This window comes from Sprattus sprattus (genome assembly GCF_963457725.1).
Source record: "Sprattus sprattus genome assembly, chromosome: 5".
NCBI lineage: Eukaryota > Metazoa > Chordata > Actinopteri > Clupeiformes > Clupeidae > Sprattus > Sprattus sprattus.
Genome location: NC_137924.1, coordinates 13,731,779 through 13,744,143, shown reverse-complemented (window position 1 = coordinate 13,744,143; position 12,365 = coordinate 13,731,779). Strand labels below are relative to the sequence as shown.

At 39.6% G+C, this 12,365-nt stretch overlaps 1 protein-coding gene across 1 annotated transcript; it reads left to right on the top strand.

Moving 5' to 3' along the window:
* Window positions 1-2,702: 2,702 nt before the first annotated feature.
* Window positions 2,703-11,064, top strand: tank (TRAF family member-associated NFKB activator). The gene is made up of 8 exons (XM_080838706.1): window positions 2,703-2,945; window positions 3,979-4,120; window positions 4,219-4,330; window positions 4,573-4,688; window positions 5,879-5,943; window positions 6,029-6,147; window positions 7,701-8,191; window positions 10,884-11,064. Exons 2-8 carry the CDS (start codon window positions 4,022-4,024, stop codon window positions 11,046-11,048), a joined length of 1,167 nt encoding a protein of 388 aa, XP_080694832.1. The 5' UTR covers window positions 2,703-2,945; window positions 3,979-4,021; the 3' UTR covers window positions 11,049-11,064.
* Window positions 11,065-12,365: the final 1,301 nt, after the last annotated feature.

Genomic DNA, 12,365 nt, shown 5'->3' with positions numbered 1-12,365 from the left:
GGTTCCTTTCTGAAAGAACATGAAATGTCTATGACCATCATGACTGGATAACATGACTTGGTTCTCAGAGAATTTATGAGGCATGCAAAATTGTCCTATTATTTTTCACTGCTTGTTGTGTTTGTTGTTGCCCAGCCTTATAGTCAGTGATATGGAAATAATATTTGGAAAATAATATTCCAGTTAGTTGGAGACATGCAGTTATCTGGTATGGTGATACATTACTATGAGTTGAAGAGATACAGTAAAAAGCACATTTGGAAACATTTGGCATACGCTTCCAGGATATAATCTTATATTGACAACATGACTAAGTATTTTTGCTGTCAAGATTACAAACCATCACAAAAGGGCTTGCATTTTGAACTGACAACATTCTTATTATTTACTTTTGAGATATAAACTAAACATTTTGAGCGAGTTGCAGGCTTTTGCAGGTAATCAATTGTGTGATGCATGGTGTTTGTACCAATTGTTTCAAGAAATGCACTTAAATGTTAAAGGTACAGTGAGTAGTCTTTAGTGGCATCTAGTGGTGAGGTTGCTGAATTTCAACCAGCTGAATACCCATCCCTTTACAAGTGTATGCGAGTACCCACAGTGGTCGTCAAATACCATAACAACGTGAAAAGCACTATCTCCATTTCTACTCATAGATGCCACAAAAAACTCTGTTTTGTAACATCTTTGAAAAGATCCTTCTATTGTTGTTAAGGTTTGTCCTCTGGGAGAACCGATGAAGGTATAGAAAACCCTTAGAAGTTTAATATTGCAATAATGCATCATGCAGACTGAACTTTTCCTATAAATATCGACCCAAATCTGTGTCTCTGAATCTGTGTCATTATGATTAAAGAAATGAAATCACACAAAATTTCAGATTCATAGTTACATGACATGTATGTCATGCATTTTTTTTGTACAAGTTAACAAAGCCATAATTCTCAACCCATAACTCAAAACTGTTTTGTAAAATATGTAACGATTCCTGCTTTCCTTAGACATATGGATTAATCCTATTTTGAGATGGGATTTTTTTTGCATTTGCGCATTCACCTTTTAGTAGTGTCAGTAATTTTCTCTATGAGGGGAACTTCAAGATGCAAACCCCATTTTTGTGCTTTTCTTTCTCATGATTCAGGCTGCTGGTTTTTCCTCATGAGACAAATCCTCTGTGCGGGCTTCATTAGTTGTGTTCCATGCTGTTCCCCTGCTGTGAGACATGCAAAGAACCTATTTTACTTCTGCCCTATTTTATTTGCTCCAGAGGTTTGTGGCACTCCAGTGTGGTGAACAGAATATTCATAAGGGGCTGCTTTTAAAAGGAAGCAGTCTAACAAAGTTGGTCTTATATGAGTTTTAGTATGCTGGCTATTTATGAAAATATTTATTCTTTCCATGATAAAAACCACACTGCAAGGAGTATTTGAGTAGACAAGGAGACTCATCTTTCAGACTTCATTTGGGTGCCCTCAGGTGACTGAGGTTGATGGCCGCCAGGTTTCCCCAGAAGCGTGTTTACTCTTAGCTGCCACCTGGTGGTCATAGTAGGAAAAACATCAGTACTGTAACATCACGTGGTCTTGACAACTAATAATAGTGTTACTGGTGTGACACCTTTGCAGCAACACAGGGCTGCATACAAATAACACAGTAAGCTACTGAATGCCCAGTATAGTACACGTTCTGTTAGTAGCGAAAGTACTTTGGGATTCGGGTAGATGTGTCATTGGACGTTGAAGTGGAAAGTTAACCGAACACACAGCTACACAAAGCTGAATCACATGGATGATGCATGCATGATATTGGATTAGTCTGTGATCCTAAGAGGGTAACATTTTAAATTAAAAATTCAAATTTTTTCTTCAAGGAAACATTGCATTGTGCATATTTTGCGATTTTCCGTTTCTTGATAAGTGAACCATAGGACTTATTATAACAATAGGACAATATTCTCTAAACATTTAGCAGAAGGTTGTGAGTTCAGGGACTGGCATAACTAGGTACCTTCAACACATCGCTTTCATTATTAAAATATAGTCAGTTATCTTCGGCCTTCACAAATCCCACATGAATTGATTAAACATTTCTTGCCTTTTTTTTTTTAATAAAAGTCTGGAATAATCTAGCACCTGTTACAGGGCGATGCCCAATGTACACGCACAATCTGTCATGGAGACACCTGCTACCTGAACTAGACATTCTGTTCCTTGATACGCAGATGGGATGGAGAACCTTTGGCAGCTTTAGAGGATTTTGCTCTTATTACATTTTTTTGTAGCTTGTCTGTCATTATCTGGTAGACCAACACATTGTTAATGTATCATAATATGGCCTGCCATAAAAGTTCCCATTGGCATATGAAAAATGCTGTCTAAAGTTAAATTCATGCATCTAAAGCACTCATAGTACAAGAGTAATCTACCTCTATCATTAGGGCTTTCCCAACATGACTGATGGTACTGTCACTTTGTTTACTAAAAATGGGTATGGAGGCAAGTCATTGTGCAACTATTTGTGTGTCAATAGTCCCTAAATTAGATCTGGCAAGAACGAAAAACACTGTGCATTGCAAACCAATCAGTCTGTGCACATAGCTTTGCACTGAGGAGAGGACATTTGTAGCCTACCGTGCATAGAACCTGACATTTGTAACCAGACTAACAATCCAGACAAGTAGGCTGAAAGTAGGACCCACAGCTTGCTAGAAGACTTCCAACATGATATAGCTACTCAAGAGTTGATTGGTCAGGCACTAGCAAACGCGGAAGTCAAGGGCGCTGGGGATTCCCCGAGGGAAGTTCCCAACGCATTGTAAAACATGTAGAATGTTCATTTGAGTGAAATATATCATTTCCTCTCTTACTTCGTGAAAAAGAACTAGAGCTGGCGGCCGTCTCAAAACATATCACAAATGTAGGTCTTTCGGAACTTTTCGGCTTAAGGTAAGTTTACTACCAGCTTTGGTCGCCTCTTCTCTCGGTCTTGAACCATTTCGTGAGTTGGGTAAGGGGGTCTTAACTTCCAAGATTGGCTGCAGTTTGTCTAACGTAACTCACTTCCTATAGAAAACGGAATGGCAACTATTGTTGAAGTATTGACAGTTAAAACTCCTCTATACAGCCTATTTCTGCATAGCTTTCGAACCTTATTCATTCAACATCGACTCTTACCTAGAGCGACATAACAGTTAGAGTGCCTGCCTTTAACTCAGTTTGTTCTGCGATGATCTGGCATGACGATAGAGGAATTGGGAAATATCCGCTTTTGAACGAGGTGTTAAGTAATTATAAAACCTTTACAACGCCAAGACAGATATCCTTTGCTTTAACTGTCCGCCAATACTGTAGTTGACTAGGAGAGTATTTTTAACAATTGTGATAAGCTTTTCATTACATCTAGCTCACAACTCCTCACAGCAATATTGTATACGTTACGAAGCCAAGATAAAATAGACTTATTTCCTCATATTGATCCTGTAATAAAAAAAGGAAAACTTTTTTTTTTGGTGGTATTAGATATTTATTTTTGCAGATTTTTGCATTATTTTTGCAGATGTTTTGGTAGTATGGTGAATTGAGACCTATGTAATATTTATGACCAGTTGGTAAACAGTTTGTTGAAAATTAATTAAAAAAATAACTTATTTTCCACCAATCATTGAATACAAAATAAAATCATCTTAGTTCAACGAATTTCTATCAGGGAAATTCAGGAGATAGCCCTCTCACCAATTGATTGACAGTTAATATTTAAACCAGACTTATTCAAGTCTGTAAATCACTGTTCTGTTCTTAACACAGTTCTTTTGAGAACACGGGAAAACTATTTTTTTTAAACGTACAGCCAAAATTTTGAAACAAAGCTGGCTTTCACATACATATGAAGTAGTTAATAGTGAAGCATTTTCATGTGTTAACTGATTGAGTGTCCCTAGCCTGACCAAATGTGGCGTGTTTCTTCTGTGTGTGTGTGCAGGGCTCATGAGCGATCTGTCAGTGATGGTTCTGAGGTCCGAGGTATGGAGAAGAATATTGCTGACCAGCTCAACAAAGCCTTTGATGCATATCGCACAGCCTCCCTCGAGCGAGACGATGCCAAGAGGCAACTGAAGCAAAAGGTAGCGCAAAGACCATTCCAGTAGAGCCATTAAATGTAAAGCATTCCTCCAGAGCTGTGTTAATACCAGGAAATATAACAGAAAACTTACTTTTGCAGACTGAGTATTATGAGAGATACACACTGAAGCTTCAACAGCAGATAGAGGACCAAAATCAACAGATTTCTAGACTTCAGGCTGAATTAATTTCAGCAACAAATCATGCTTCAGGTTGGTGAAGCAATCCAAACAAACGGCAAAAAATGTATGCATAGTGCACCTGCAATGATTTCACAGTTGTTTTATGTACATTAATTAATATATAAAAACAGGCATGGATTTCTTTTAATAACTGGTCTTACACTTGTGTTATAGCAGTAGTTTTCACTATATCCATTTAGACGTGAGTGAGAAGTGCATTTATAAATGTGTTGTGGTCATTTATGTAATGGCTATGTCCTCTTGGCCTTTAGGTGAGATAAAATGTTACGAGACTAGCCACCGAAAACAGGAAGCTGAGCCCTTGTCACCTGGTGAACATCGCCTCAGCAAGTCATCCTCTCGCTCCCATAGGACAAACCACTTCCTGGTATGGTCGCCGGTGCTGGTTTGGATGGGAAAATGACCCCCTGCTCCTCTATTTGCATTTCATCAGCATCAGTGAGAGTGCTGAGTGCATGTGATTCTTTAGTGGACAAACTGCTCTTGTGCAGACAGCGTAGGGGTGTGATTTAGTTTAAAGATGCCGTGTGTAGTTATCGTCAGAGGTGTTGCAGAACTAACTTATTTGTTTACCACTTTTCCCAAAACTCTCCAAACTCTGCGTGTTCCATTTGTTAGAGTGTATAATACCCGTTAAAAGTACGTTATACAATGATACAATGATACAAAGAAGATGCATAGAAACTTTGTTAAACACTATCCTTCCATCATTGCTTCATCATTATGGTGAGTCCAGACACATTTCTATTTTTTGACAACAGAACGTGTTTTTGACATGTTAAATAGCTTGCCCCTAGACTAGATTCTTCACACCCTACATAACTGAAGGCCATACATAAGTAGTCCAGTGACCCATTTCCAGAAGCAGTATAAATTGTGCTGTGAAGTTTACTGTATATTGGTTGTTTTGGGTTGCAGAAGCAATGAACTGTATATGAATTCTTTTCGCCATTTTATGTCACCCTAAAACTGGCATGTGACTGTTGACCTCGGGCTGAATAGAGCTCAGTGCTGATAATTGTTTGAACTGTGTCAGCTTTTGTGCCGGGCGCTCGTAAACGGCACACCTCTGGGCAGACCCTGCTGTGCCACCCTGCTCAGCTGACAGAGTCTCCCTTAAGGATGTGTGAAAATGTCTCTGCTGTGTCTTTGCACTTATTTTCTTACCATTGTTTTCAAAGAGTCTCAATGATCATCACTCAGTCAGTCAGTTATTCCCCAGAAATTGGTTCAGTTTAACTGCATTTAACTGCTTTTTTTTTAAGTCGGTAGAAAGAGAAGAGCTGCTCACCAATAGATGGCACTAGAGTTGTATGTTCTTGAATGCGCGCCGATCATGTGGAACTGAGAGGTGGCTGGAGATGTGCCATCTGATTTGTTGTTGGTTTTAGATTTAGTTAGCTCTTCAAGAGCAGCTAACATCACCTCAGTTGTTACTGTATTCATTACAATATTTACTTGTATTATTGGTACTGGCAAGAGATGTATTCTGTACAGCCTCTGATTTGTGCGTATATACATATATAAGGTTGATATGGTTTTGTCATTATTGTGTAGGGGAATGATATCAGGGACGGTTCTGAGGTTCATCCTTACAATCTTGCTGGAGTGAGCTCTAAGACGTAAGTCAGAGACATAAACATATTCATCCGCCTCACAAAGATCAAATCTGACATGATTTTAACTTGAGATTTACTGTGTTTGCAGTGAAGACATCCTTGAAACCTTTCAGGAAATCCAGGGGAAATTCCAGCTGATACGAACGCTCTCCAAACGACAGAAAGATCACCTGAAACGAATACACAGAGGGAGAGATTCTGCCAATGGTAACATTTTAGGACTGTCTGCTAGGGGATTTTTTTTGAACATAGGTAGTTATTTTGACTGAAAGAAAAAAGCAGACCTGTTCAAATGTAATAAGATTAAAGCGAAGATATAGAATTGGATTTTGGTGTTGTCAAAACAGTCTGAGTAATTATGTATTGTAGTTAAGCGCGTTCCTGTTTGCAATTAATCATTCTGGCCTCAGCTCTTTAACTCAACTAAATTGACCTCTGATCAGAGTTAAAGCAGACATGTCGTCTACTCAAAGGTGTTCAGTAATCACTTACATGTATGGTTGTTTTGTGAGGATATAGTTCAGTGGATACAGGTCTTTCTTAATTACATATACAATTATTTGGGGAAAATGGAGAAGCCCCGAATAAAAGTGTGTAAACAACAGCCATTATTTCTTACTTTGCAAAGCCATACAATGACATGCTGTTGACTTTGTTATCTGCTACTAGATTGTAAAGTGGATCATTAAAATAAGAGTAATGACATTGTTAAATACAGTAGCAATAGTAATGGAGAAATTAATGTTGACAAACACAAGAAGAAATGCAGTATTTCTGGTTATATTTTAATTCATTGTTGCAATAGTCTTTCTCGTAATATGATTGTCATTTTGCAGTTATCTTCAAGTACCTATCAGCTGAAGTATGGGCAATAAAATCAGTCATTACTCAGCTATTATTTATATTACTTGGAGTTGTAAATATCAGTGATTTGCCTGGAATAATGGCAGCAGGCTCACTGATACCAGTATAGGAGTTGTGGTGGTGTTGTGAGTAGTGATAATAGTCCTGGGTCAAGAGGCAGTATAAGATTGATTTTTATACTGTATTTTATAATATAGAAGTCATTCTGGACCTTCGTCGTGAAAATGAATAGTTGGCCATGGTCACAGGTTCAAAGACAATGTCAGTGAACAACTGGTTGTTGTTTCGTTGTTCTCCTCAGCTAGCAAGCTCATCCATTGGTTTTCATGTGTGTAAATATACAGTTTGACGCTCTGTATGTTTCTGTAAATGTTCATTGGAGAACTAGCCCTTGATCTGTTATAATTTAACATAAACATGAATATAACTTCACATGTAGGTCATCTTCATTTCTCTGCCACAAGGTGACAATCAACGTTAATCAAATGTAATGTATATATTCCAATTTAATGTATATAGTATTCCATTTTAATATATATTCCAATTCAACATGTGTCCTACATTTCTATTGAGCTAATGGTTTGTAATTTTATGTTAGCATATTTCTAAACAGCTAAGAAATAAAAAACATTAATCAGAGATTTTTAAAAGTTTCACTGGCCTTATAGTGGGCTGTGAAAGCAAAGGAAATATTTAATTGTTAAAGAATTGATGTTATATCATAGCACCTTTGGGATTGGGGGATTGGGATGCGCGGGGTTTACACCCCTTGAAGTAAATATAGCATACAACACCGACTTTGTCAGATATCTTAAGAAAATAGTTAGTCCCCGTTCTTTGAGGGTTTGGGTCTTGAGCTTTCTCTAACGGAGACCATTTTTCTCCCCCTGTGACAGATACACAGTTCTCCATGCCCATCCAGTGCACGGATGTGACTGCCGAGCAGGCTGAGGCATCCTTCTCTTCCTCCTCCTCCTCTTCCTCCTCGGCTGTGGCACGAACCAGCCTGGACGAGCCGCCGCCCGCTAGCTCATTAGCCACCAGCGGATTAGCCGCCGGCTCACTGGCCGTTAGCTCGCTAGCCTCACGCGGGGCCAGTCCTGAGGATGGAGACTCTGTGGACTCGCTCACCAAGCTAAGCGTTAAGTTCCCGCCACGGACGGACAGCGAGTATGACTTCCTCAACAGCGCGCCGGAGAAGCCTATGCAGCTGGCCGCCACCACTGTTCACCGGACTGGTTTGCTGGTGAGCGTGCTCCCCACTATTGAGGAGCCCTCGAAGGAACTAGGAGTGCCTTTCGCCTACCCGACCTCCCCTCCTCCCTCGTCCTCCATACCCTCAGTGTCTTCCTCAATGTCGCTAGAGAGTGTACGCGGGCCTCAGCAGGTGAGAAACTCATCCTCGAACAGCACTGATCTCAAATAAAATGGTTGTACGGGAGTGAGTTGTACAGGATTATGTAGGTACACACTTGCAAAAAGAACTTTTTACTGTGGTGAGATATATCAGTACAACCACATTAGTACAGTGGTATTGACCTGATGAGTTCTTGAAAAGTATTGGGTGAAGAGGTCAAAAAATTAGATAGAAGCTGAGGATTACAAGGTTTTTATCCACAATATTGTGGTTTGTAATGCACAGTATATATATAGTGCAATGGTAACTGTAGCTACTCAAGTAGTCGGGAAACCAATTTATTACAAAGCATACAGATTAACCAGTCATGTGGATCAAGAACGCGAAGATCTAGTGACAACCCGCTTAAACTTTGGCATCGAACAAGTTTTGCCTTTGTCCTAAAACCTGCTATAACATGTCAAAAGGATCATGCCCCTAAACTTTTTCATCTGTACCACTACTTTGCACTCCATCTTCACCAAAAAATTGTCTGGGTTAGTATTGAAATGCGGAAAAAGACTCTTCATATCTCTTAATACCACCTGATCCTATCTCAATGCCAGCCCATCCTCATTTAGACCATGACTGTCCACATATGTATATTGAGTTTTTGTCTATAATGAGTAAGTTAACTAGCTAACACCAATATCAGCACAGCTGGCACTGATAGGAGCTCGCTAGCTTGCTTACTAATGTATTTTGGAGATGTAATGCTCTACAAGCAATACAAAAAAATAAAAAATATTTTCATGCCTGGACCACAACACTTCAGAGTGAGGAGCTGAGTAGGGCAGCTAATGGGAGTGATGGGTTAACTCCCCTTCACATGACATTCAAGATCAATTTAAAGATTGAATTGAAAAAAAAAATGGTAATTTTAAAAAATACCACAAAATGGTAAAAAAAATAAACCACACATTGTGGCTTTAAGTAATGCTAACTAATTACGTAGTTACTTTTAAGTCATGTATAAAAAAAAAATCATGCATGGACAAGTAGAGGCATAGCGTCAGGCTGCTGTCATGTGCAGCACAGAAAAAGGAAATGTAGATATAGCCACCATGATTTCTTTATCATCTCATTAGCATACACATGGATTGGTTCTGTCAGCATTACTTACACTTATATTGACACTTGTGTTATGTTCCTTTTTACCCAATCTATGCAGCGCAAAAAACTTTGGCCAGGATAATGCCAATTTAGATTTTGTCAGCTTTAAATTACCAATGCAACATTATGATGATGGTGATGAAAGGTTTAGTTCATACGTCATACACTTTTAGTATACTAGCTATTAAATTCTTTCATTTTGCAACTGACAACACACCCTCTGTCTGTTAAAGTACTGGAAGGTTGCTCTTTGAAACTTGATGAATGATGAACGATTGATGAATGACTGATATGTAAGCTTGAACTTAAACATTACAATCAGCTTGTTAGTTGTGGTGGAAATGAAATTTATGTTGTGCTTGTAGTTGACCTTTGTAATAGAGTGACACTGTTTTAAAACAGTGGACATTGAGTCTGTTGATAAACACTTTTTGGACTAGGAAAACATATTGATTTGATGTACTGCAATGATTGAAATGTCAAGACTTGAGGACACCAAAAAAAAGACATTGTTGAGCCCAACTATGTAATTGGTCAATTTGTGACAACCTTTTACGTCATGTGCGACGATGGACATGCCATGTTAATTGTCATATATAAGACAAGCAAATTGTGTATATGAGATGCGCAAAACCAAAATTGTGTGGCAAAAAGATCTCCCAGAGATTTTACAGAGCGTAGTGTCTCGACGTCAATCCTATCAGCGAGCAGTGCTAGCGCCGAGATGGCTAGGCAGTAGCAGGTCACTAGAACACGCTAACGTTACTCTAACAGGGCCTTGTCTCCAGGTCCCGGTGTCTCTGTGGTGATGGACAGAGAGCTCAGGGGAAGAGTTGGGGGCCAGGCGGGTTCTTCTCTCTCTGACTCACAGACCGAGCACCTGCCTCACCAGTACGGGTGACAGGTGGACTTTTGGGTGATCGCATGTATCCCTGTATTCTCTAAAATTCTATTCAAAAACACCTTTATCATTTATTTAGGATGAGACAGGTATTTACAGATATAATCACAGATTTTGTATTGAATTGTGATGTTCATTTTTCATAGCTGTTGGCATAACAAGTTGGCATATTTGAAGCCTTTTTTTTAAATCTGTCCTTGGAGAATCATTGGTTCAACCTTTGTCTTACTTTGAAAAAACTTACTTAAAAAACACAGCATCCTCTTTCAGGGGGAATCTCTCATCACAGAATGGGTTTTTACATAACTAACGCAAGGCCTACTCTAACTTACTGTTGACAAAACCCCCATTAAAAAATCCCCATCAAGAACAAAAAAAAATCCCACTAAAAGTATATCAAACTGTTTCATCTACATGTTTTCTGAAATGAACAGGTACCTGTGTATATTTAGCCGCTATTGCTAAAGATCACGTTGCAGCAAAGGTATGATTGATGATATTGGGGAAAAAAGCTAAGTGTGTGTTATGTGTGTATCTGTATGTCTGTGTGTGTGTGTGTGTGTGTGTGTGTGTTTGTCTCTGTGTGTGTGTGTGTGTGTGTGTGTGTGTGTGTGTGTGTGACTGTGTGTGTGTGTGTGTGTGTGTGTGTGTGTGTGTGTGTGTCCGCAGCCACTCTGGAGCCCAGAGCTGAGTGACGCTGGGGTCGCAGCCTCGTCGCAGGCCTGCGCGGAGCCACACCAGCAGGAGAACTGTGCTTTCTGCCACGCCAGCGTACCCCAAGACCGCATGTACAGCCACCTCAATTCACACTTTAAGAACAGCGCATGCAATTGACACTAGTCTCTCACACCCACAACCCCCCCCCCCCCCCCCTCACTCCAAACGACCCACACACACACGCACACGCACACACACACCCACAACCCCCCCCCCCCTCACTCCAAACGACCCACACACACACACACACACATCGCACCCACCTCACCGCACCCCCACAAGCCCCCAGGCTGGCAGAGGCCCCTCCGCCACCTCCAGGACATATGCATGCTTCTTCCCGGGCTTTGTTGCCTGCCTCAAACACATGCGACCCAAGCCCTTGGAGTCGGAGTGCGCGCTCACTTTCCGCTAGTGAAGTGGGAGACTAGGGAGGACCTCTCCCATTATTTAACTTCATAACTGTGGAGTGGTACAAATGACAGTCCGTGTCTTTATGATTATGTTTGAAACGTTTTTTTGTTTGATTTGAGAATATGTAATAAACAAAGCTTTGATTGTGATCGGAATGATATTTTTGGGGGGAAACGTCCTTGAGGTGTAATAATGGCTGCTTTACAATGTAGTGTTCTCTAGTATACAACCTAACTCTTCCCACACCACATCTCCGACCACTTAAGGGGTGTGTGTCTGGCAGATTTTAGAACATCATTTTTTCCCAACATAATTTCTGTCACTTGCCCCGAAAATGCTATTATACTTTGCATAATACTTGTTCAGGGACTGGATGTATTGTAAATGTTAGGGTTTTAACACTGTATTAAGGTACTTAAGGAAGGTACTGTATATTAAGATACTTAGGGGACTGGAAGCTTTGCAGATTTAGGTCTTAATTATAATTGTTGAAGTTGAGTGGTCTTCACAGTGAAATCTATTTATGTCACTGATGGACAAACTATTCTGAATAAATAACATTAAACATTATTGCGATCAACCCACAAAGGCTTCACTGAATGTCAATAACACAGATGATGCCAATGTTTCAAAAATCATAAAGACTCATTTGTGAGTTAAATCCTGGGCAGTGAAGTTTGCGTGAAAAAGTTACTGAAGCAATAATGTCTAATTGGCTAAATTAAATATCTTGGCTTTTTAATTTGAACCAGCTGTATGGCACAATTTGTGCAACAGGAAATATATTTTTTGCTTAATTATGACAGTTTCCTAGAAGTTCCGGCACCATATGGTATTTGGAGGTAGTTTTGCACAGGTATTGCAGGTTAATTAAAACTTTGTTTCTATAAAGGAAAATCAGAAGCGTGCTTTCTGTGCAATTACGCACATAATTATCTTGTCAGTTATGGTGTAATGTTTGGAGTCGTAGAGACTATTAGACTTATGTTGTAAAGTCTCCATTATGCCATCAGATTTTTTTAC